We start from the raw sequence: 24,450 nt of genomic DNA, 5'->3' as shown, positions 1-24,450 counted from the left end.
AAAATCATACCTCGCTTGTTTCCCCCTCATCTCTTATTCCTACATATTTCCTTCTCCAATGTAACAAAGGTTCCAAACCTTTCTCATCTGAAATATGCACACCTATAACTCGACATATAAACATCTCACTTCCTTCTCCTCCCTTTGCATCTATCGGAGCAGACCCACAGAGATCTTTAAGCAAGACACTACCTACGATCTCACATTGTAATGAACCGATTGACCCTTTCAGCGATGGAGGATGATTGTTGTGGGTGGTCCATGTATCTTTCATATTAAATATTGATGAATGGTCTGTTCGAGGGAGGGAGAGTGAGTCGGCCATGGTTTCATTTGATTTAGATAAGAGTGAGATTGTTAATGGCGTAGGATGAGCGGTATTGATCGTTTTATGCTGTGTTGGTGGTATATACGCAGTTAAAGAAGGGGTAGATCGAAGTGGATTTTGAGAAGTATCTCCTCCTAGTGTATTAGGTATAGGTATCTGAGCGAATAAGCTTTTGGCCCATTCGGGAGGTTGTTCAGGCATAGGTAATTTAGATAATAGCCATGGTAATTCGGATTTGGGTGGGAGTGTGATACCTTTTATCATTGGGGTATTTTCCAATGATTCATTCATTATAGCCTCTTGCTGTAATGTATTTGGTTTTGATTTTGATGAAGGATGCCGCTGCTGCTGTTGATGGTGGTCTCCATGTGTCCTATACGGTCTTAGACAATCCGCCATCCTCGATGGTAATCTCAATGAAAATGCTACGAGGGGATGAGGATAGAGTGTAAGAGAGGTGAAAGAGGTGAGGGTCGCTCCGTGGTAATTTGCTTTTCCATGTAAAGGAGAGGTGGAAGGAGCACAAGTGACGGCTATGGCTACTGGCTAAGAAAGGTATTTCGAGGTATTAACTATGTACTCATAAAGTGTATACTAAGGTAGGGCAAATGAGAATTAAAGATGAAGAAAATGAATCAGATTTCAATGGATTGTGAAAACTCACTTGAGCGACGTTTCTCATGACTTCTCTAAGCAGTATCGAAGGATCATGTTCTTCCACTCTCACTTGTTCCGAAAAGACTCTCTTCATAAATCGTATGGGTGACTTCCTCCATGATCGAGTTGTAGATCGGGTGATGGACAGCATTTCATCCAATTTCGAGATCTGGCCTGGCCGGAATCGATTGGGAGGGATATAGGTATGGTAGGGCTGAGGTCTTCCGAGACAGCTAGTTGTACTGTCTTGGGCTTGTGCTGTTACGTGCAGGGTCAGGAGTTGTCGATACTGTTTGAAGTTGCTCGTATCATCTCATCTTTTCTTTTTGGTCGGACCGAATGAGATCGTCACTGGGTAGTAGGGTCTGTCACGTGACTGATGACGACGAGAACGATTTAGATAACGATAACTAACAGCCTTCCTGACGGTCGGTGAATGAACAAGATCAACGATATATGTATTGATCATTGACAACGTACAGATCCATCCGCTCAAATCGAGCCTGCTCGATCATACGCTTCGTGAAAAGCAAGACGCAAACGATTATCAATTCCTCAAGGACCCGACAACTCCTATCGAAAGGGAGGTTAATCGATCCTCTGTATTGTATAGCGATATCATCGACAACCGTCAACCTTGTCTCAACACTTCACTCCCACGACCATGCGTAAAGGTCCAGGTCTATCCGCTCTCTCCCGTCAATCAGCCTACTCCAACTCCTACTCCACACTCTCAACGAGCATTTCCACTCAGCAGATCGCCTCTCTGACCGAATCGTTAGAATCATTCAAATCGACCCTTATTGAATTTTCCCTAAAACACAAGAAAGATATCAAAGATGATCCAGCATTTAGGTTCCAATTTCAGAAAATGTGTTCTACACTCGGTATAGATCCTCTTGTCGGGTCGACGAGCGCCAAAGGAAGTGGAAGTGGGGGGTTATGGGGAATGTTGGGTATAAGTGAATTCGAGTATGAGCTGGCGGTTCAACTTGTTGATATTTGTGTATCGACCCGAGAGAAGAATGGTGGATTAATAAGGGTTGATGAGTTGATACGCAAAATAGAAAGATTGAGACATGGTGGTAAAACAATGGAAGGCGAAGGTGGAATAACGGAACAAGATATAATTAGAGCTATCAAAATTCTAGAACCACTCAAATCGGGATACAAGTTACATACTTTCTCATCAGATAGGTATGTACGTTCGATACCCAATGAGCTAAACACGGATCAATCGATATTATTATCGTTAGCTGCTACAACAGGGGGAAGGTTAAACCTGAGAGAGATCGAAGTGCAGACAGGTTGGAACGATGATAGGATAGATCTGGGTTTGAGGGACTGTGTGATGGAGCAAGGTCTAGGATGGGTGGATGAACAATGTAGTACCGAAGGAGGACGAGGAGAAGAGATCAGGGGTGATGTCTGGATCATTGCTGTTACGGGTTTTGACGAGTGATCGATCTATATTGTCACAGATAGGTCGTAACGTATGGTGCTGCGCATGTTGTAATTGAATTGCATAGAAGGTAATACTCAGAATAGCCAGAGAATGGTGAACGATTTTTTATTCGATATAAGAATTACATATATTGTGTGTAGACAAGGTATTATGTCAGAGAAGAACACCAGGAAGATTCTAGTCTCCTACAAGAATCAATTCTTCTCAATTGAAAACCGTTATCTACATGAAAGGGTACCATGCGCCCGGCTTTGTGATTACCATTATTGATAGGGAACGAGAAGAAAGATAGAGATTATATCGGATTGGGTTTGTCAAAGCAGGACAACATGAGCTTTGGTTGCTACTACAAACTGATTGACTCACCTCTTTGCATAACATAAAGCCATGCATGGCATTCATTACCAGTCCAACTTTAGCAAAGAATATCAACCAGTTTTTCTCACGGAACTTCCATTGTGGATCGGTTGTACGACCTTCGAACTCCAAACCAGGCTCAAAGAAGGCCGCGTAGATCGAAATTAAGGACAGGATGAAAAAGATCGTTTGAAAAGCCGATACGCAAAAGGAAGCATCGTCGCTGCATACACCACGCAATAGAATCAGCTCATCTGAGCTCTTTGATCTGGGAAACACGAGAGTGGAGGGATGACTCACCTGTAGCCTATAGAACTATAGAGAATGAGGATCTCTATGAAGACCAATACCCACACGATGATACCTACGCAAGTCCTTTAGCCCCGATTCCTACCGAGGATCCTATCACACTCACAGATGAGAAGAAGAAAACTGGAAGGTAAAATGACTACCTCTTGAGAAGTGGGTTTGCCGTTAGGACGGTCGCCATTGAGCATTGGAGGTGACTCAGACGGATCTAGGCCATTACTGTTGTTGGGACTGTTACTGTTCGTGTCTGGTACAGTCATAATGAAGGTGTTGTTATCGTTGATCAGGGTACAAACGTCTGCGCAAGTTTAAAGCACTACAGATGGACTTTGAATCAACGGAAATCCAAGCCTTGGCTGAATATGTATGATATGGGAGGTAAGTCACTCGTAGACTTTGCAGCATTAGGTTGGGTTATGTCATGATATGATCGAATTCAATTCCCATACGTCACATGTACGTATGGCATGTGCATGTGATATGATCGAATTCCATTCACATACGTCCCAGGTCGTATGCTCTCCATCAACAGATCAACACGAGGGAACCAATTTGATGGTAGTCATGTCTCACTTGCTCTTAGTTTCTCTCTCATATGTACCTCCTTTGAAGTGGGTTCTGATGTGGCCGGCTCCAAAAAATTTCTCATTTTCGTTAGACTGTTCCAGTCTATACCTTTGAGCTCGACCCTACTCGTGTTAGTGTATCTGATATACGATCTTTGAGGAATACTGACACAGAAGTCCCCTCAACGATCCAACACCGCTGTGATAGCTGGGGATCTGTCAAGTATTAATTCATCACCCATCACCAAAGGAGACATTCCAAAGGAATCAGCGTAATTCGTATCTAACCTATTTTAGGTCCGTTTCACTTCGGACATACAAAATAATCGGGTTGATCAGCTGGGAATACCACCATGCTTGGCTCCAGTGCCTTCATCGGGTATCCTGAAGTATACGTCTCGGTTCGGAGTAAAGTATCTTTTGATGATATCACCCCGTGTTTCGTTGAAGAGGGTCATCAAAAATTGATCATTGCCATCAATTGACAGGCAGACGGACACACACACACACACACACATATATATATATATGTGTATATGATTATGAATGTTATATTCTTTTCCTTCGTGCAATTCCATAATCTTAGCAATCCGAGAATCATTTCCCTTTAATCAGCAACAAACCTACATTTCAAAATGACCTGGACAAACAAATCGATCCACGTATTCGGTGAGTGTTAACCTTCTCCTCGCCATGATTGATATCTCCGAGACAGAACACGGGAGACTGACGTGATTCTCTGTGGCAGCAATTGTCAGCCTTCGTATATGTGCATTCGCAATAATTGAGTATGTGCTAAAGGTTTCGGGTGTAGTTTCGTGAGTCTTATTGGAGTAATGGGCTTTGCGATGAAACGATATTGATGACATGCAGAGGTCTCATCGCCGATGTACTGAAGGTGGTAGCTGGGTGTTTGGCCGCATGTATGGCAGTATGGGTAACGGTCGTCCGAGAGGATTTATCATCAAAAGACGAACCTGTTGGTCTCAAAACAAAGGTATTCGGCTTCGTAGGTGTATGTTGTGTAACGGTTTCTGCTATTTTCTACACGAACAACTACACTCCGGTAAGTCATTTGATCCCCGACTGTATAACGATATTTATCGATAAGTGCCCATTTCATTTTGCAGAGCAAGACCGAATTACAACGCCAGAAGAACTGGACCAATATCACTACCACGCTTACCGAGATTTAAAATCTATACAAATTCGAAGCTGAAAGTAGCTTGGCAAGGGACTCTGCAATTTCCACTTGGGTAAGAAACTTCCCAGAGCGTCAGTATCATATCCTGCAATTCATATCATTAGTCGTCACTGATTCATCTTCACATTCACCAGTCACTCAGGTCTCGAACGACGACGCTGCTTTGGTTCATGAAGAGACTGATGGAATGGATGCAAAGTAATGGTAGACCGAATAGTTAATTCGAATTGGTCAATTTGGATCAAATAAGAGCTATAATATGATCATGATATGCCGTCTTCATTGTCTAATTGCCGCTTCTCTAACGGGAGCTACACAATCCACTTCCATGTCAGCACTTCGTTTGGTATGACTGTAGTGATATAACTCACCGAAATAAGGATGTTCTTGACTTTCTTGAGCAGTCAATCTCTCTTGATGATCGTATCTCAACAATTTATCCAAGAAATCAATAGCTTCATTCGAGATGTATCGTTGGTTTTCGGACGTTATGAATCTCGACCAGGGTTTACGTGGATATCGTCCGAGTATATCATCGAATTGCGAGTCTAGGTCAATTTCGTATCGCTCGAGACTGTACAAAAAGGTGAGTCAGTATGATGACTGACTTCCACGTGAGATTGAAAGAGGCACCTACTAAATGAAAAGTTCGTCGGTTCCTAATACTTTCGTAATCTTCACTAACTGATCTGCGTTATCATGTCCATGGAAGAAAGGTTCTTTTCGGAAAATCTGGGAGTTGATTTGGACAAGACATGTCAGCACGCATTTCAGAGACACCCAAACTTCGTGCAAAAAAATGCACTCACCATACTCGCAAACATACAACCTAAACTCCACATATCCAAACTATAATCGTATTCTTGGAAATCCACCAGTAATTCAGGTCCCTTGAAATATCTCGATGCTACTCTGACGTTATATTCTGTTCCTGGATGATAGAATTCTGCCAACCCCCAATCGATTAGACGGAGCTAACAATGACACTTATGTCAGCTGGAATCCAAGTTGATATTTCATCCCGTGTCAGAGGAACGGGGTGGATCACATCCTTTTTCTTTCCGTCCACCTCTAAAGACGGGCAGGTGATGTTGAGGGGGAAATCGCGGTTTTCACTTCTCCTTCTTTTCTTCCTAATCCTTTCCACCTCTTCCCTAACACTCGCTCCCAGGACTATAAGAGGAAAATTTAAAGGCATCACTCACAGTCCTCTTCTCGTGATCGATCATAACATTATGAGGCTTAACATCCCTATGCATTATCCCCTTTGAGTGACAGAAATCTAACGCTTTGAGCAATTCGAACATGTAGAATCGGACGTCGAAGTCGGTGAACTTCGGGTAGAGGGTTTTGAATTCGACGTTCTGGTAGAATTGCAAGATATATGATTAGCTTTGTTCTATGATTCCAGCTATTGTGCCTTTATCCAATCCCAGCTTAAAGCTTCTCTTTTCCCTTCTTCCTTCGGATTCTATCTCCAGATTAGGGATATGTTGTACACTCACATTGACATATTCCGTCACAATACTCGGAGTCTTACTCTGATTATCCCTGACGACATCCAACAGCCCCACGACATTCGGTCCCCCAGCAAGGTTCTGCAGAATCTTAATCTCTCTCTTGATTTTCTTCTTTTTCACTGGTTTCAATACTTTCACTATACATTTGGAATTCGATGGTAGATGAATGGATTCGAATACCTCGGAGTACTTTCCTCGACCAACTTTACGGACTATCTCGTAGTTGTCTTGAATACCCCATTGCACTACCAGATTGTCTATTGATTGAAGATAGATTAGTCAGTCATCATGAACATCACAATGACTTGATCTTGCATATGTAAGGTGTAAATTATTGTGGAAAGGCTAAGGCAATAGTCACTCACCATAATCCCACCATGATCTACCCAATTTATCATTAACATTAGCGTATACTCGGGCCTATCGAGTCGATTGAGGATGACGAGTGCGAATGTGAGTGTGAATACGAATGTGTGTGAATTAGATGTTCATGTTGAATTCGTTTGTTATGGAGTAAGAGAGTGGTAGAAAGTAAGTGGATCTATCAGTATGACTCTTCATATTGTTATATGATACGGAAGAAGAGGACGTACCACACTCCTGCCCGCTGCCATATTGTATAACTGATGATCTGTATCTGTGATGTTGGAGGAAGACAATAATCGAAGCGAAGGGAAAGGAAATTGCTAGTGAGATATCGGTTTTTCAAGTTATCCTCTTCTGAGTAGCTTCGTGGGGAAGGTAGTCAGCCCCAATGGCGGCAGAAGGGCTGCTGGTGAGAGTCAAGTGAAGTATGGCAAGAAAGATAGCTCTGTGATCTGTTTGATATTGATGAGATAATGCAACTCGACGCCGAGCAAACCTGTAATCTGTGCTAAAGACGGACTGACGACCGTGCGCACGTGGGGAGATATCACTGGGCTGGCACTCTCGGCATTACACGATGGTGTGGCATCCCGTTCATCTCGTTCCGGTGGAGGTGGTCCACTTTGTCGCTTTTGTCGATCTCTGGTCCAAGTCTATCGTAATGTCGTCATGCTTGATTTCCTCGTAGTTGTTCTTTCGATTGAGTCAGAGCTACCACGGGATCCCGATGAGATATACTTGCATGCGACTGGTTTTACTTTTCTATCGAAGATCGATGGATCGTATCAAATCTGGATCACTCAGATCCTTAGATCTCCAGGTAATCGTCATGTATCGTCACTTGAGAATCTCCAGCTTCTCTCGAATGTATACAATATATATGGAACATAAAGTCAAATTCCATGCTTCTTTTGTTGCCCTTCAATTCAATTTATCTCCTTACAATAATCAATGTCCCTCCTTCGTCCCATAGTCTTGAGATCATCTCAACCTATCCTCTCATCACTCACTAAACCACTCACACGTAAACCCCTCTTGAAACAATTTTCCCTTGCTCGATCATTCAGCTCTACATCACTCAAGATGGTCGCTCCCGCTGGACTATTCTCCAACCGATACAAGGTCGAAGATATGCCCGACCTAACAGGGAAGGTAGCAGTCGTCACTGGCGGTTCCCGTGGAATCGGTGAAGCCCTAGTAGGCGACCTAGTTCAAAAAGGATGTAGAATTCATATACTCTCTTCTACAGAGCAACACGCAGAAGAAACTATTCAACATGTTTCTGAACATACTCCCAATTCTAGAGATCTGATCACATTCCATCAAGTTGATCTGGGTAAACTTAAAGATGTAGTCTCACTCACATCGAAACTTTCAATTCAACTCGATAGATTGGATTTACTTTTCTTAATTGCCGGTATTGGAGTAGCTCCATTCGGTCTGACAAACGATGGGATAGGAAATCATTTTGGCGTCAACCATCTATCTCAGATGGTGATTACAGATGGACTTTTAGATCTGATGAAGAAGACTTCGGAGTTGAAAAATAAGGGTTCGGCAGATGATTTGGAAAAGTTTTCGACAAGGATCGTATCTGAGTCTAGCGAGTTACATCGAGCTGCTCCAAGCGATGTGAAATGTGAGAGTTTGGAGGAATTTAGTCAAGAGAGGGATGCAACTGTCTTATACGGTAGATCGAAATTATTGAAGTGAGTACAATGAGAAGCAATTTATTGTATTCATGATGGACCTATGCTAATCCTTTTGATGACATGTAGTATCCTCTTCATCCGTCATCTCGCTCAATCCCATCTCCCATCCCTCACTTCCTCCTCTCCAATCTTAGCAGCCTCGGTCCACCCAGGAGGCGTAGCCACAGAACAAGAGAAAGGCGCTGCTCAGGCGTACCCGATACTAGGCAACGTACTGGAAGCCGCATCAAAGGTATTATTCATGTCTAGAGACCAAGGTGCCGAATCAGCTCTTTGGGCAGGTGTGGGACAAACATTCGCTAAGAGGAGAGAAGAATGTCAAGGTAGGTATTTCACAGAGGCGGATGGTAAAGTCAATAGCGAGTCTAATCAAGCTAAGGATGATGAGTTGGCGAAGAAATTATGGCAGTTGAGTGAGAGGGTTCTAAAAGAGAAGATAGGGTATGAGATGAAACATTAAAAGTTATAATTTCAACAGCTTAACTTACTTAATTTAGGTCAACTGTGTACTTATATGAGTGAATGAAAATGTAGTCATATTCTTCATATTTCGAGGCTTTATTTTCGTCCAGCTTATGACTTGTAAGATACTAAATGCATCAATTATCATACAAACGAAGATCGAAATGGTACATGGTCGAGGTTCAAATTATAGTGAAAATATTATATGTGTGTCGTTGACTATTGACCGAATGTGCTAGTTCTTCTTGCCAGTTCGATCTTACCCTATCTCTACTTGATTTCCTTCCTATTCCAACGATGAGTATCGTATAATCACCTACATACAAGCGCTGTCGTGTGTAGAAGAAGATATCCAAAATCATGCGTACGATTCGATTGGTCGATTATTTTATTGATCAGGGTTCCTAGCTCGGAGTTGATCATATCTCGGTGGAAGATCACTAAGCGAAAGCAAACATCAGTATGACTATACACGGTAGATGTGGAAGATGGTTATGATACTCGCATCACTCCAGCATCTTCATGCTGAACATATCTCGTTTCGCCCTCTCCCTCACCAGAACTAACATTGGAATGACCATTCACGGCATTATTGCTACTTGCCGTGGCAGCACCACTTCCGACCTGTTGACTCGATGGTGTCTTCCTTATACTACTCATCCTACCGGCTCCGGAAGCACCTCCATGTCCGACCGTCGCTCTATTACTATCTTCGGTCTCAGGTACACCCTCGCTTATCGCCGGAGGTCTACCCATTCCACTCTCACCACTTGTCCTAGTACCTGTATGAGTGGTTGTCGTAGGTGAGTTCGGTACTCCAACACCCAAGGAGGAATTCCTATTACTGGCTTTCTCATTTGCCAAGGCGAGCATTTGAGGTGTATTTTGAGACGAAGGTGGGATACTCGATAAACCTTGATGCGTAGGTGGAGTTTCAGGTGGTGAAGGATATCTGAACGGCGATGGCTCATAAACATCTCCATTGACTTCTACTTGTCTTGCTCCTTCCGGTGTATGCGTATGATCACCATCAATCCCTTCTCCCTCTTCAGCCAAATCTAATTGGTTTGATCTTCTCCCGTTCTTCTCTGCTCCACCTAAACCATAGGCTCTCAATCCAGAATCAGATCGACTATCGTCCTTCGACCTAGCCTTTCTCTTAATACAGAAGAATAATAAAAGCGCCAAAAGCACCAAGAAAGCTACTCCTCCAAGTGTACCACCCACAATAGCTCCAGTATTGGTACTTGATCCACCTCCACCGCTTGAACCTCCTTGAGATGATCCCCCTACGCCGGAGACGGATGCAGACGGTTGAGCAGTAGCGGACGTAGCGTACGTCATCGAATCTCCCGATGCAGTCGTAGGTGAAGAACTAGTGATGCAATTATCGTTTCCTCCACTTTGAACTCGGTACAGATCGGTCGATCCTCCTGTCTGGTATTGTCCCGAATCACTCATGAATAATAAAAATTGGGTATTTTCTTTTATGTCGACCGTCCAATCGCAAGAGGTGGAGCTTTGATCAATTGGAATTTGGAATGCTGTACCGTGAGGGATCAGACCGAAGAGCGATACAGGCTCGGTAGCGTTCTCAAGCCATGTGATGGACATGGAAGAACATGATGTAGGGTTGGAATCGGGTGAAATGGCAAATGTAAAATCGTAGTTCAAAGAGCTGTCAAACCAGAGATCAAGATAATTAGCATTGATTCGTTGTGTAAGATTTTGTGGGAAAGTATGGACTTACGAAGGTACACAAGAACTATCATCTGAACTTCCCACAGCTATGATGTGGAACATAGACAAATTAGCCATTCGGTCGATCGATTCATGATGGTGTAAAGAGCTAAACTCACTCAATACACTTGTAGTGCCACCTGTCCCGAACCCCTGCGAGTCACTCATAGTGACCAAGAAGTCCAATCCGGCAGGTTGCTGAAGTTGGAAGCTATGTTCGGTGGATCCAGCAGGGATAGTTATGTTTTCAATATGACCTCCTGTGACTACTTTGGTCTGTTGTCGAAGACGTAAGGTCAGTCATCTTAAGTTGAGGAGCTCTTGGTGGATCAGCCGTGATAGGAAATACTATACTTACAGGTATGAGTGATAGATGATATGGACCTTGTCCGCCCGACCTACACAATTCCAACATTTTCCCATTAGCATTTTTGGTACAGGGAGGGACTGAATGAACAAAGTGGATATGACTTGCCACTGTACAGTAAAGTTCTGACATTGTACAGGTGTACTGGTACTGAACGTGAATCCCGCTGCTAAAGGAAGGAAGACGGAGATGAAGGAGAGGAGAGTGAGGTGCCTATACGACCTGATGAGGTGATTTGATCATTGTCTATATGATCACCCCAAGGAAGAGGTGTGATACTCACCTCATTATGGACGGATAAGTCAACCTGAGAAGTGTAGCTCAGTAGGTGAGCAGATGGAAACGTCGAACGTATCGTGTTTTCCACAACGAAATGGAAGCGAAAAGCTGGTCTCTTTAGACGGATCAGATAGTCTTGAGAGATAATTAGATCGATCCCATATGTGTATGTACTATTAAATGCTCTATAGCAGGGTAGAGTCGTATAATAACTCGTTCTTTCGATTAAACTGAATAACCTGATTTTTGACTTTGATAGGGATCTCTGAGGTGAGACTTGACTGACGTAGGAGGTGAGTCGAGTAGTAAAGTACCTATTACGTGTCTTTCGATGTTCGATACTGAAAGATGACAGGTGGGAAGATGGAGAGTTATTGGATATGATTCAGATTGAACAAAGGTGAGTGTGAGAAATGAAAACAGGGGACACGACTTTGCTTTTGATTTCGTTGGAGTGAAGTTGTGATGATGATGGATGTTGAAAGACGATCAATGCGTTATTCAAAGCACACAAACACATTTACAGTACACCACATAGTTATGGAGCATGATCATACTTGTACATGATAGACAATTTCGCCGCTTACTCGTACACTTCGAACGTAACATACATGACGTCGGTTTATCTTACCATACAAGTTCTAACTCATCTAATCATGGGAATCTCCCCTCTCTACTCGGTTGTACCATGGTACAGAGTATGATATCGTGTCATTACCTTTGTCTTGGTTATCACACATTAGAAAACCAAATGCAAATGCAAATCCCAATCCGAAAAAAAGGTGAGACGAGACATCTCCTCCACTCTGACGCACCCGCACTCCGTACACCGTACACCGTACCTACCGGAATCAAGGTATGACATCACACCTCACTTCCCTTCTCTTGTAACCCTCTCCGCCCTCTTTCGTCTGGAATATCCAATTCCTATGGAACCCACTAATTAGTGTAGTCTTCCCGATCACCTAGGACTACCCCTACCCTTGCCCCGACTGCAACCCCAATTCTGGATTAGCATCCATGCGATCCAGGAAAATAGAGATGTCGGTGACACCTTATCACATCTAAAGATTTGGTGCTGCTGTGATTCCGGGAATCGGGAATGAGTAGGAGTAGGTAGGCACGGTCAGTTCCGGTTATGTAATTGGTTATGTTATGTCGCTTCGGAACTTCGATCACGTCCAGCATGGTGTGACCCAACATATACAGTACTACAGTACATTACATACACAGAAGCAAATCCAGCAATATCAAGTTACGATTTATCAGATTCTATCATATAACAAGCTTTACTCTATATTCACATGTTTGTCACAAAGACCAGAACCATAATCGATCCAATAGTATCGTACAAAGGGGTATCAACCAATCCACGATCTCTCATATTCATGCTCTCCGCTCTGCTCGAGCGCTTATCTTGCTACATCACCCAACATCTCTCTCAGTTCCTTCTCTTCCTCCCTCCTTTCCATCCTAGCTTTTATCTCCGATCTTTTCCTTTTCACTTCCATGTCCTCTCGCAAATTACTCTTGGACTTGACAGCACTGAGACCAGATTGCCTAGCTCTAATTCGAGCAGCAGCGGTAGATTGGGATTTACCGATCGCACTTTGGGATGTCCTGGGTTTCAAGGTCGTAGGAGCAGGCTTAGACATGTTGAAATTCGAAGTGAAAGATTGATTATTCCTCGATTGAGCTGATCCAAACGGTTGGACCGTACTGGTAATCCTGGGCGTGGAAGGATGATGGTGCGCGGGAGGAGGAAGCATAGGTAATGGTCTATCAGGATTGGGTTTGATGGTCGCTTGCATTCTAGCGAGACTCGATGCGGTAGGTAGATACAATGTTGATGATCGATTGATGGATACCGGCCGAGTTGATGATCCACCCACACGAGGAGTTTCGAAAGCCGAAGGCGGGGGAGGAGGCGGGGCAGGTCGAGCATTTCGGATAATCTCAGCTTGAGAAGCTTTCTTTGACATTGCTAAACCTGAGGAGACCGATGTCGACTTAGGTAAGCCCAGAGTATTAGTCGATCCAGAGGCAGCTTTGTGCATACCGGCAGGTGGAGCAAAGTCTGGTATTCGCGCTCGTCGAGGTGCTTGAGAGCTACTCTGGCTTAGGACTGTTTGGGCGGATGTTGATCTACCTCTATCCTTCTGTCCCTTGGGGACGGCCTGTGAAGTCGGTGATCGGATATCTTCCAGAACCTCGGGATGGGGCTTGATCACATTTGTCAAATCAGTCGATCTTCGACGAGAAGCAGTCGGCTTTCTAGCCAAAGAAGCTTCGAGATCGAACGGGATTCTTCCATGCGGGGGATCTCGAGGCGCATAAACAGAGGTTTTCCTAGACATCGTGGGTGCCGGCACAGGAGGTGATGATACGGCAGGAGCAGTAGGCATGGCTGGTGGAAGAGCCATTGATTTCTTGTTACGAAGGAACCCAAATCTGGAGGAAAGACCACGTCCTGCTATACATCCCCGGTCAGCCACACCTTAGATTGTGCACGAATACCGATTGTTGACATACCTTTCTTCCTGAGCAAGCTCGATCTTCTCTTATCCCTTCTTTCCTTCATGACCTTCATCATATCATCCGTGCTTTTGCCTTTCTCCTCGCCAAGCAAATTAGCGATGCTTCTACCTGCCTCTCGAAGGGATCCTAGATAGTTTGGACCGTTAGACAGTCGAGACCTCTTGGCATGCCGTCCGTCTTCATTGAATAATGTCGCGGTCAAAGGAGCGCCGCTGGGGGCAGAAGGAATGAGATGTGCACTCGAGGTCGAAGTAGTGAGCTCATGTTTGCGCTTCGTTTGAACCGTAGGAGCTGTCGAGAGTTGAGCAACAGAAGAAGATGAGATTTGTCGTGATGCACTAGGCTTGGGTGCAAGCGACGTTTTGGAGATTGATCGCATTCTGTACAAAGTCAGAGGTCAGCTTGAATACGATTCACGATTTCTGTAAACTTACTTGGAGAATTCCTTGTGATGCGCTTCAGCAAACCTATCAGTACTACCTGTACTGCTACTTAAGCCCCATCCACCAGTTCCCAACTGCTTATTGACATGGACTAATTTGTCCATCTCGGCTTTTCTGCCTTTCAAAAGCTCTTCTCCGAATACAACTCCTCCAGGTAACTTAGAATTCATCTCTTTCAAGATCGCCTGAGCAGCTTCAGAGAATTGTTGATTGCTTACTCCAGCATCGGTTGGCGATCCAAACACCATTCGACTGGGTGTGGGAGGGAGAGGAGGGAATGACCCTGGGACAGTCTGTACAGGCGGCGAAGTAGCTTTCATAAATTGTGGGAGAAGGACCGGAAGCGGTGGATAGATAGATGTTACACTTGCCGACGTCATACCTGATAATGCTGGCAATGATTTTCGACCGAGTCCATTCTGAGAGAGAGCTGTCGTTGAACCAATGCTTGATCTGATTGGTGCCATGGATCTACGTTCTTTCAGGTTATGAACGTTTTTGGCTTTACCGGAGAATGGAAGTTCTTCATCCTCTTGATCGGATTGCGGATCAAATTTGGGCGAGGTAGGTGTAGGCGAACAGAGTCGGACTGTGCTTGGTCTTTCTAACAAGGTGATTCGAGAATGTCTTCGGGGAACACCAACGGTAGATGCTGGTGAGGGAGGTAGCGATTCGACGACTTCTTCCACTGGACCTGGTTCAGTTTCAGGCTGAGGCTCAGGTTCGGGTTCGGCAGCTTGGCTGAGATGAGATGATGCTGAAGTGCTTCTACCCAGTAGGATTTTAGATCCACGTCGGGTGAGTGAGGTAGCCAGAGCTTTCATCGAGCTGGTCGAAGATACTTTCTCGTTGTGGTGACCTAATTCATCATCAGCTTGTCCATTGTGAAATTCTCTCGAAATCGAGAAAGGTTTTCTGGCTTACCTCCAAACTCGCTCATAGCTTCACCATTGGTCGCACTTTTCCAACTACTACAACTGCTTGACTTGATCATTCCACCCTGTTTCTTCGGCGAGATAAGACTGGCTCCACTCTCGCTTAACATCTCCCATGCATCAGATGCTCTTGATTGTACGCTCATCATCGAGTCTTTGCGATTGAGAGGAGTAGGAGCGAGAGAATGGAGATTGTTGAAAGACTGGACTGTCTATATCAAAGGTGTATAATTATCAGCTTGACTATCGTGTAGTTGTTGTCGTCGTTGATCTGACAACAAAGCAAAACAAGAAGATGTTTTGGATTGTGGTACATTAGATAACCTTCAGAATTTAAGAAGAAGAAGTGAATGGTCCTCATTCTACAGTAGGATTGTTGAGCTTGTATAGTATTGTTCATCATAAGGTATATGTCGCTTGTCCCATATCACCCAAAAAACGTTTGAGAAGGAAAACCAGTGGACTTACATGAGAAGCCAGTGGTGTGGCTGGTTCGAACGGAGGCAGCGCCGATAGCATGTTAGTACCTGGGGTAGGAGCTGGTGAAGGGATATAAAAGTCGAGATCGTTGGCATGGTTTATAGCATCTATGCGTAATATTTGAGGTATGAGCTCAATTCTGACCAATTGGCCATTGAGGAACGATGAAGACGACGCCGTTCAAACGTCAGGCGGTGAGCAGACTATGATTATTTTCTTGATGCTTCACTCACAATCTTCTAACCTTTGGATCATCTCGACATTCTACAATATATATCATACCAAGTCAGTCATAAGGCACCTTTCCGTGCTTGCTAAGAATTATGACCGACCTTTCCACTAGCTTTCAATCCATACCTCTTGGACAAAGAGACTAGCTGATGTCTTTTCAGAGCATTCAGAGCCGCCGAACTATCATGCTATCACGATTAGTAGATGGTCCTTCAACTGTGTGTTGGCACGGGTAGAGGCTGGTATGTGGTCGGGAGTCAAACTCACTTGCGGAGAATCTCATCAGCCATCTTTATGCGTTTGCCGCTACTGAGAGCTTGAACTTAAAAGAGTGACTATAGTAAGTGACAGTAGTAAGTGAAGTGTCGGGGTCGGGAAAGAAAAGAAGAATATGAATCAACGCTATGATAGTGATTTCGTTGGTGTTGTTGATGTTGGTTTTGTGTTTTGTTTTCAAGAAATGGAAAAACAAAACCAGTCGCGGGGAGGGTACGACCGTAGAAGATCATTCAACGTTTATTATTGAGATTCCCACTTTCCCACGGTGATTGGAGCTAGACTCATACACATACTTTCCGACGGAGTTGGGGTCTGATTGTCTTTGTTTTTCACCGCAACTTCACATTCCTTTCGACGGCTGCGTCTCATTTGACCATCCCATTTCTTGGCACATTCTCAGTCAACCTGCCGAATCACGAACAAGGAAAAACAAGATGCCTCCCTTGAGCGTCAAAGATCTTACGATGCCGTGAGTCTCCCCTTCCCCACCTACTCTCGTCTCTACGAGTATACTGATATCATAAAATGATAGCGCAGCGGCATTCACAATGGCCATCATCCTCACGGCGCACGTATACAATTCGATCAATCACGCAAGGCTGGATGCAGCTATAGCGAGGGATCAGAAGTTGACTGAGATAGAAGAGAAAAGGAGGAAGAGGTATGAAGAGTCTCTAAGGACGATAGAGCGTAAAGAACAAGAAAAGACATTTCAGAATAATCCTTCGACTTGAATTTAAGCGACAAATCGCATTGTCGTCGTTGTACAATCCTATGCAGACATATATACCCTAGGTAAGTCAGTTTCCATTTGCATCATTGATTTGAGGATCATAAAACTTGACTGATTGGAATTGCGATTCAGGTCACCTTGATACCTTGCATCGATGTATGAGATCTGTTCGATCCGACTGATACCTTTCACAATGTATACAACATCTGCATATTTGCTTGTTCTCGACTACTATACTTGATTTTATTCTTTCTATTTTTCTATCCTCTTACTCTCTCTTTTCCTCTATTTCATCAGCTAAAGCTGATCTATTTGAGACTAATCCGACATTTCGTCCCCGATTGATTAAAGATCAAAGTACAGCAAGGGGAAGAAAACAGTGACGAATATAAAGCATGTTAACTAAATCGGATCTGGTAGCTAAACGTATTATATATGTGGTATAGGTATAGTATATTGTTTATTGTACAACGAATTACAAAAGATGAGATTTGTCTTCAACATCAAGTTCTGACCGAATCGATAAAAAGGGTATTAAATTGCAGGGTAAAGTGTATTATTGATGACGGACCATGATGGTATGGTGAGATATGGATATGGTTATACCAGGACCTGCTGATGACTGATTATAATAGTTTTGGAATGCAAGTCTTTTGTAGAACGAGACCAGCTGCTAGGTTCACCATTCCGATCTGGGTAATCCGAATCTGACGACTCCCTGAGAGTCGAAATGGCGAGTCAATTCCGTTATAGCTATTACATCGCGTCGTATCAGCGCCAAGTCATTATCTTATCATTTGACAAACCAAATTCGAAGAAGATTCACGTGGAGCTATGTAATCCGATTCTCTGACAATATCAAATGGTTCCGTCGTAGCCGTATCAAGTGGCGGACCTCTATATTTCATTGTCAATTTAGCCTCAAAAGCGCTAATGGCTGAAGAAGCAATTTACTTACCCAGTTATACGCATCAACAAAGCATGTAACCTGAACCTCCCCACGTATCTCACACTAACGTCTGGGAACACAAAGTATATACCAGGCGCTTGGGAAGTATCATTCATCTCCGCCGGTGCAGCCACGAGTGTACCGTAAAGCATCGAGACCTGTTCTCCCTCTGGGGAAATGATCATAGCTGCATCTTCTTCTTCGGGAGTTTGTAAACTCAAATGGCAAATCAAAAATGGTAATTCGTCGTACCTGAAAACATCCAAAAAACACAACATCAACACCAACTTCACACAAAATCCGGTACACCGACCTCACGTGTACAAGTATACAAGTCACGGTGTAGTTAGAAATTACTTACGGTATTATCAAATCACCATCTGAGTCCCAACAATCCAGCTGTAAGATCAATGGTGGAGCAAGAGGTAACCTAGATAAATAGGCACCTTGGAAAGAAGCTCCGATGATCGGTGATTGTATAGGTGTGATTCGATAGGTCCTAAACCCAATACCCCCAAGATGACCCAAAAAAATCAATACTCCATCTTGGGTTCCATGTGAATAGTGGCGGAATAAACAAACTTACCTGCCTAAATCACCATGATTGATCCCACCTAAATTCATATTATCTTCTTCACCTTCTGATTGCATCTGATCCAATCTGATCGATTGCAGAGGATGATGCGGCTGATGGTGTATAATATTATTATAGAGAGTATGGTGCTGATTACTGTGATTGATCGATCTGAATGTTTCAATTAATTGAACAATATTGTGGACTATATAGATAAGTTGTGTGTTTGTTTGTTATTACCATTCGACCGTATGGTTGTTGTTTTTTAAGGTGTATTATAATCGATCTCCTTGTACTTGTCTATTTGTTGATCCTTTGTTTTGTTTGATCGTATGTGAGATAAAGGTGTTTGTCGAAACGAATGTATTTGATTAAATGTTCTTTGTTGTTGCTATTGGTCTTGGTCTTATTTGGTCGCTCTACGAAGATCTGTTTTCGAGTGGGTCGTTGGACTTGGATTATAATTAAACGGATGTAAAATAAAGATTATTATTAATTATTAACGGAACGGTAGGTAGGAAGGTAGGAACAAAGGAATGATCACGATAATTGTTGTTATCGGTATTGTAGATAGATGTATGTTGGACACAGATGCAAGCAGCTGAAGAGGTGATTATGATTATAAAAGGAGGTAAAAGAAGGGTATTATAATGAAAGGAGTGGTGTTCTAAAGTATGTTGTGATTATAAACGTAATAAGAATTCAATTCGAGTGATAAAATCCAAGCAAGGTATTGAGATGATAGATTGTTATTATTATTATGTTGATATTGGGTTGGTGGCGAGAAGAGAAGAAGAAGAAGTAGATAGTTCATCCATTATATGTAGATCAAAGATCCGGTAATCGGACACCGTTAATCACAGAACGAGTGATCGATCATATGGTGTTTTGATGTGCGGTGCAGGAAGGTGAAAGAAGGTTTGGTTTGATTCGTCGAGCGTCCAAACGTCCAAGAGAGATCCATATGAAAGGCAGGGGTCGAAGTTCAGGTTCAAGTTGGAAGTGACGTGTTCGAGAGGGAATCATTCAGTTCATCATGTGGAAGGATCATACGGACCCGATTTAGAGTTAATTTAGTGGCAAAAGGAAGGAGCGAAGGAGCGAAGGAGGCCGTTTGAAGGGATTTTCAATAGGTCGGTGCGATGTGTTTTATGTTTGTGTATGTGTGTCAAGTCACCAAGGAACGATTTCATCAAGTGAAGAGCAGGGGCAGGTGCAAGCGCAGGAGCAAGAGAAAGTCCGTAAGACGCATAGATCCATCCCATCGGAGGTTCCAAAGGTCCAGATCCCAGGTTCAGACAGGAGAAGAACAGTTAATCCCGACGGTCCCATCATTCATAGAAGAAGGACAGAATGAAAGCATAGCGTTGTCCAACACCAAAAAAGACCATCATCAGGTGAGTGAGATCGCAGTCCATGATCGAAAGGAATGGCGTTCGGTTATATCGCATTATCGCATTATCGCATTATATGGCGCATTATATCGCAGCAGCCAAGGAGAAGGAAGTAATAATAATATTCGTATTGATCAGCATATGTTTCATGATGCCATTATGACGGTGGTGGTGATGGTGATGGTGACGGTGATGTGTAACACCGCCTTTCGGATCATACAAATCGAATTATAGGGGGAAAAGAGATTCCAAACTTACATGGCGAAAGTCAACGGATAGAGGTATAAAACGAGAGAGAAAGACAATCGGTATCTTCTTTTTCGTTTCGTATTGATATTTGATATTCGGTTCGTAATTCAAGTTTATCTTTAGCTTATACTTGATACAACAAGCCAAACGCGTATGATCAAGCTGTGTTTTCTTAGTTTAGCTGTTGTCAAGGTAAGTCTTGATCGTTGATAAAGTTTTGAAGTAGTCACCAACTAAGATGCAGTCGGTACAGTATCTTGAAGATGAAACTTGCTTCGATATTGATATGATGAGAGTGTCAAATTGTTGATCTAAGTTTCGAATTCGAATGTGATTTGAATTTTATCTTGCCTTTTTTTTCTTTATCGATATGGTGACTTTCCGGAGGATTTCAAAGATTGAAACTGAAACGACTAAATTGACTTTTTCACTCTTTCTGTACCCTTTTTCTTGCTGATATGTATCCAAATCAAACACCGAGACCGACACCTGGACACCTGTGCTATGTGTAGGTATGTACTTTCTGCAGGAAAAGCCAGTAGTCGGAGATACCGTAGGTAATTACCAAAGGAAGAGGTAAGAAACCAAAAACCCAAGCTAATCGCTAGCGTAGTTCCTGGGGGAAGCTTTTTTACGTTTAAAATCCTAAACTTATACTCCGGGATCTTCAGGTATCTTTGATACCCCTTGAACTGCGAATGATCGTGTAAATGTGGTGATAATTGAGATGAGACGAGACAATGATGTTGCAGGATGCTGTGATTGACGATTGACTGATGATGAAGATGATGAAGTAAACATGCACAAGAAGGAATACAGATGACAAGATGATTGGATTGATTCTTTACTCGGTGAATCAGCAAACTCTACATCGAGGGTATCCCTTTTTTCTACTGTGACTGGAACTACTCGTCATGTAGGTATCAATGATATGAGACATCTCACCATGTGGTTACGTCAAGAGGAATGTCCGAACAAAGCTGCATCATGCATTCCCCTGCAGCAGCCGTCCATCTGGAGGAAGCAAGAACACAGTGTTGAGCGGCGCTAACAAGCCAAACTGTTCATCCGAGACATCTCCTGTACATCCTGCAGCCTTAGTTCTCGGCATATGCATATATCGCACTATCGGTGACGAAACCCTTTCAAGCAGAGGGGTAGACCAGAGAGAGCAGCACTTTCGTATAAATCTTCTGCACCGATCGTGAATCATGACGGAGGTGGAAATCACGTAAATGTTTACCGTCCTCGAAGAATAAAGCCAAAAGCTATGCAGTACAACAGAGTTATACCGCAGAAACTGGGGGAGGGTCTGTATCGGGCATCTGTCATGCTCCTTCCTTGCTGTGTCCTTTGTCTTTGTCTTCGAATGTCTCAAATATGATTTGTCTCACATCACCGTGCTCGAGGTGATCTTCTTGAAGAAAGAGAAGATGACGGTGATCATAAGGGATAATCGGATATTAATAAATGTGGTAATAAACAAAGGCACATCGGTTCCATTTGTTTCTTTCTTCCGGTTTTTCCGTCATCCAACCGGTGAGGTCTGAGCTCGGAAGAATAATTGCTGCCGCCCCTGTTTTCATCTGAAACGCCCCTCACAATTAGGTGGTGGTGGCGTGATCGTACATAAATACCAGACGCATTGCCGCAACGGTCCATACAGTAAGTAGTACGTGCTACACTATTGCAGCACTGATGTTACTAGCAGTACTTTGTATACATGCTGCGATGGACCAACCGATTCAGAGACATTTCACCGGACAATCCATAGACTTCAGAGACAAGTCAGAGCCTATTTGACCGGATTCATTCACGATGGTGGGAAGTGCCGTAGTAGCCGCTGGAACGATGAGATTTGACCCAACGAAGATTAGGGGGTATATTCAATCCCGCTCTCCCCGCTATGTATGTACTCGATTGGTATGGGTTTCGGTTAACCGAAGGTCCAACCAGTATACCATAACAAATCGGTCGTTGTCCTCAAAGAAGATCTCCCAAATCGTATAACGCCGACGTACCGTCGAGTGTGCTGTATACGTATACACATACGTACATGACGATCCTGCAGATCTCTTTTCGGCAATCAACCAGGCATTTTCCAACGTAAACGTAAACTTACGTGTCAAAGTGCGTAAATTCACGGTGAAATCGTTTGGTGGGATTGTGAACGATAGTCATGGTGACGATCACGATCATGCTTATAAGCTACATATCCGGAACGATGTCTTATGAATGAATCCTTGCAGATGGCAGTCAGCAATGATGATAGCCGACAGGACTCAAACAGGTATGTAAGTGCAAAAATGAGTCTCCATATCTCCATCCTGGGTTGAGTCTAATTTTCCGGAAAATCATCATTAGGTGTATGCGACTGTGCGAGTCTCTCATGGCAGTCAACCATTGTCATATAGATACCACAAAGCATGCAGAATATTCTCTCATATCGCATCGTGCAGGACTTTTGTCTACTTCTTCAATCCCATTTTCCTCCTCCTGGCCGCACCAGCTTTCCCACCGACCAGCTTCTTCTTCTGAACACCTTCATCGCCAGATTCCAACTCGGTCGTAGTTGGGGAATCTTTGGGTGTCGCATTGGCACTTGCACTGGCACTGGAGTTTTTAGATTTCTTATTTTGTTGTCTTCTCTGTGCTCTGTTGACTGGTGTAGGCGTATCAATAGTAGAGCCACCATCATCCTCTGCTTCTTCTTCATCAATTATCAAGTCTGCTTCCTGAGCGGAAACGCTGGGTCGTAGGAAGGGAGGTACTGAATCCTGAACTGAGGGAGGAAGTTTGGCGAGACCTTTCGAGTAGAGAGAGGAGAACAGAGATAGGAACCATGTTTGGCTGACGGACGGGGCATGAGCGAGACCTGCAATAGGCTCGAGAGTACCGTCTCCGTGAGGCTATAACATCAACGGATATGTGAGCTTCACAGTATTGCAAGAGGATCCGAGGCAAGGGGAATGCAATCTCCTACTCACGATGAAAACGTCATTGCCTACGACTACCAACTCCAAAGTCCCACCTTGGTCAATCCCTTCAATCATCGGTACCCTGACCTTCCTCCGCCTACCTTGCACGGGTACGGTGACCTTTTCGCCATTCTGACCGGAGCTCACACCCAACACACCCGCAGAATTTCTCGCGGCATTCTGGAAATAGTCGATCCTTCTTTGATGTTTCCTGTAGTTCAAGTTCAAGACTAGATAATGGAACGCCGATGTGAGGAAAACCAGGAAAAGGAGCGTGTGGGATAAAGTTGGTCGGTAACGGGAGTAGTAGTAGCCTGTTCCACGCCATTTGGGAACACCATTCTTGTAGAAGAACTAAACAGGGTGTGTCAGCTTGATCGCGATCGCGTCACGCGGCAGACGACGATGGCACGGGTCATGGTTGGGAAAGAATGATACTATCAATGCTCAACAGCATTGGGGGGTTGATGATACCGGTAGCTCCCAAGTCCAGTTGAGTTGAAAACTTACATTATATCTCTCCCTTCCCTCTGGTGATCTAAGTATCTGAGCTATTACACCCAGTCTCGCAAATCGTTCTTGTATATTCTTCACCCGGGGATTTTTATCGGGACTGTTCAAGAGCAATATGGATTGATTCAATCAGTATATCGTGCGAACCGCGTCACCCGAGTGTGAAATGGGGGAAGAGAAATGGGACATACTGTAGTTCTAACGATTTCTTCCTGTATGCCTTGTTGATCTCAGCTGTCGAAGCTGATGAATCTACTCCAACATGTTTGTAGAAATCTATTCCTTTGCCTATACAAACACCGTCAAATAAGCCGACCATAACCCCAATACTGTCAAGAAACAAGTCATACTCACCCTCAGCAGCTTCGAGCGCACTGACCAGATCGAATATCTCATAATCCTCTTTTGTCCATCTACGCAATACAGATCACAAGATCAGCCTTACTGTCTAGACCAAACCCAAGATCAAGCAAGACCAAGGTAATAGACCAGAACTTACGCGAAAGCACAGGCGACACAGGCCAGAACGACCAGCAAACAAGCTATAGGTCGCATAGTATGTATCCTTTTGCAGCTTGCGATATCGGTTGATCAGCAGTATGGTTCCAACTGGCTAAGAGATCAAGGTAAGGAAGGTGTGGTGGCATGGATTTTTGAATCACTCGCGAAAAAAGACGCGTACACCGTGCGCTGTCAGTAACGTGGCAAAAAGACCCAACCATCAGAATTCAAGTGGCTAATTTAAAACTCTGTCTAATGTAACATGAGATAAATCTCGATAGCTGATCGTGTCGATGAGTGTAGCACCGAGAGCCTATACAG

General features: G+C 43.7%; 11 protein-coding genes across 11 annotated transcripts; 4 read left to right on the top strand and 7 right to left on the bottom strand.

Annotated features, from left to right (window-relative positions):
- Positions 1–4: 4 nt before the first annotated feature.
- On the bottom strand, positions 5–1,136 carry I203_105177 (uncharacterized protein; the record flags this gene model as incomplete). The annotated part of the gene is made up of 2 exons (XM_019144349.1): positions 5–874; positions 993–1,136. The coding sequence occupies 2 exons, from the start codon at positions 1,134–1,136 to the stop codon at positions 5–7; spliced, it is 1,014 nt and encodes a 337-aa protein (XP_019005684.1).
- A 513-nt stretch (positions 1,137–1,649) lies between these two features.
- I203_105176 (uncharacterized protein) lies at positions 1,650–2,447 on the top strand (the record flags this gene model as incomplete). Its single annotated transcript, XM_019144348.1, has 1 exon — positions 1,650–2,447. One exon carries the CDS (start codon positions 1,650–1,652, stop codon positions 2,445–2,447), a length of 798 nt encoding a protein of 265 aa, XP_019005683.1.
- Positions 2,448–2,654: 207 nt separating this feature from the next.
- I203_105175 (uncharacterized protein) lies at positions 2,655–3,376 on the bottom strand (the record flags this gene model as incomplete). Its single annotated transcript, XM_019144347.1, has 4 exons — positions 2,655–2,672; positions 2,817–3,030; positions 3,108–3,171; positions 3,223–3,376. The coding sequence occupies 4 exons, from the start codon at positions 3,374–3,376 to the stop codon at positions 2,655–2,657; spliced, it is 450 nt and encodes a 149-aa protein (XP_019005682.1).
- A 941-nt stretch (positions 3,377–4,317) lies between these two features.
- On the top strand, positions 4,318–4,878 carry I203_105174 (uncharacterized protein; the record flags this gene model as incomplete). Its single annotated transcript, XM_019144346.1, has 4 exons — positions 4,318–4,351; positions 4,431–4,500; positions 4,556–4,748; positions 4,813–4,878. 4 exons carry the CDS (start codon positions 4,318–4,320, stop codon positions 4,876–4,878), a joined length of 363 nt encoding a protein of 120 aa, XP_019005681.1.
- Positions 4,879–5,165: 287 nt separating this feature from the next.
- Positions 5,166–7,020, bottom strand: I203_105173 (casein kinase II subunit alpha; the record flags this gene model as incomplete). The annotated part of the gene is made up of 8 exons (XM_065517708.1): positions 5,166–5,197; positions 5,258–5,460; positions 5,524–5,618; positions 5,696–5,860; positions 6,092–6,250; positions 6,392–6,663; positions 6,772–6,826; positions 7,000–7,020. 8 exons carry the CDS (start codon positions 7,018–7,020, stop codon positions 5,166–5,168), a joined length of 1,002 nt encoding a protein of 333 aa, XP_065373012.1.
- An 835-nt stretch (positions 7,021–7,855) lies between these two features.
- I203_105172 (uncharacterized protein) lies at positions 7,856–8,944 on the top strand (the record flags this gene model as incomplete). Its single annotated transcript, XM_019144344.1, has 2 exons — positions 7,856–8,481; positions 8,551–8,944. 2 exons carry the CDS (start codon positions 7,856–7,858, stop codon positions 8,942–8,944), a joined length of 1,020 nt encoding a protein of 339 aa, XP_019005679.1.
- Positions 8,945–9,334: 390 nt separating this feature from the next.
- Positions 9,335–11,341, bottom strand: I203_105171 (uncharacterized protein; the record flags this gene model as incomplete). The annotated part of the gene is made up of 7 exons (XM_065517707.1): positions 9,335–9,386; positions 9,452–10,624; positions 10,697–10,733; positions 10,806–10,962; positions 11,045–11,084; positions 11,162–11,266; positions 11,337–11,341. 7 exons carry the CDS (start codon positions 11,339–11,341, stop codon positions 9,335–9,337), a joined length of 1,569 nt encoding a protein of 522 aa, XP_065373011.1.
- A 1,403-nt stretch (positions 11,342–12,744) lies between these two features.
- I203_105170 (uncharacterized protein) lies at positions 12,745–16,249 on the bottom strand (the record flags this gene model as incomplete). Its single annotated transcript, XM_065517706.1, has 8 exons — positions 12,745–13,802; positions 13,865–14,250; positions 14,305–15,172; positions 15,238–15,460; positions 15,717–15,835; positions 15,962–15,992; positions 16,061–16,139; positions 16,227–16,249. 8 exons carry the CDS (start codon positions 16,247–16,249, stop codon positions 12,745–12,747), a joined length of 2,787 nt encoding a protein of 928 aa, XP_065373010.1.
- Positions 16,250–16,672: 423 nt separating this feature from the next.
- I203_105169 (uncharacterized protein) lies at positions 16,673–16,972 on the top strand (the record flags this gene model as incomplete). The annotated part of the gene is made up of 2 exons (XM_019144341.1): positions 16,673–16,707; positions 16,771–16,972. The coding sequence occupies 2 exons, from the start codon at positions 16,673–16,675 to the stop codon at positions 16,970–16,972; spliced, it is 237 nt and encodes a 78-aa protein (XP_019005676.1).
- A 678-nt stretch (positions 16,973–17,650) lies between these two features.
- On the bottom strand, positions 17,651–18,571 carry I203_105168 (uncharacterized protein; the record flags this gene model as incomplete). The annotated part of the gene is made up of 5 exons (XM_065517705.1): positions 17,651–17,724; positions 17,798–17,868; positions 17,930–18,172; positions 18,282–18,419; positions 18,507–18,571. The coding sequence occupies 5 exons, from the start codon at positions 18,569–18,571 to the stop codon at positions 17,651–17,653; spliced, it is 591 nt and encodes a 196-aa protein (XP_065373009.1).
- Positions 18,572–22,605: 4,034 nt separating this feature from the next.
- I203_105167 (uncharacterized protein) lies at positions 22,606–24,183 on the bottom strand (the record flags this gene model as incomplete). The annotated part of the gene is made up of 6 exons (XM_019144339.1): positions 22,606–23,046; positions 23,125–23,469; positions 23,626–23,728; positions 23,820–23,916; positions 23,983–24,041; positions 24,128–24,183. The coding sequence occupies 6 exons, from the start codon at positions 24,181–24,183 to the stop codon at positions 22,606–22,608; spliced, it is 1,101 nt and encodes a 366-aa protein (XP_019005674.1).
- Between the last annotated feature and the right edge of the window lie 267 nt (positions 24,184–24,450).

This window comes from Kwoniella mangroviensis (genome assembly GCF_000507465.2).
Source record: "Kwoniella mangroviensis CBS 8507 chromosome 1 map unlocalized Ctg02, whole genome shotgun sequence".
NCBI lineage: Eukaryota > Fungi > Basidiomycota > Tremellomycetes > Tremellales > Cryptococcaceae > Kwoniella > Kwoniella mangrovensis.
This window is presented reverse-complemented; position numbering and strand designations above follow the sequence as displayed.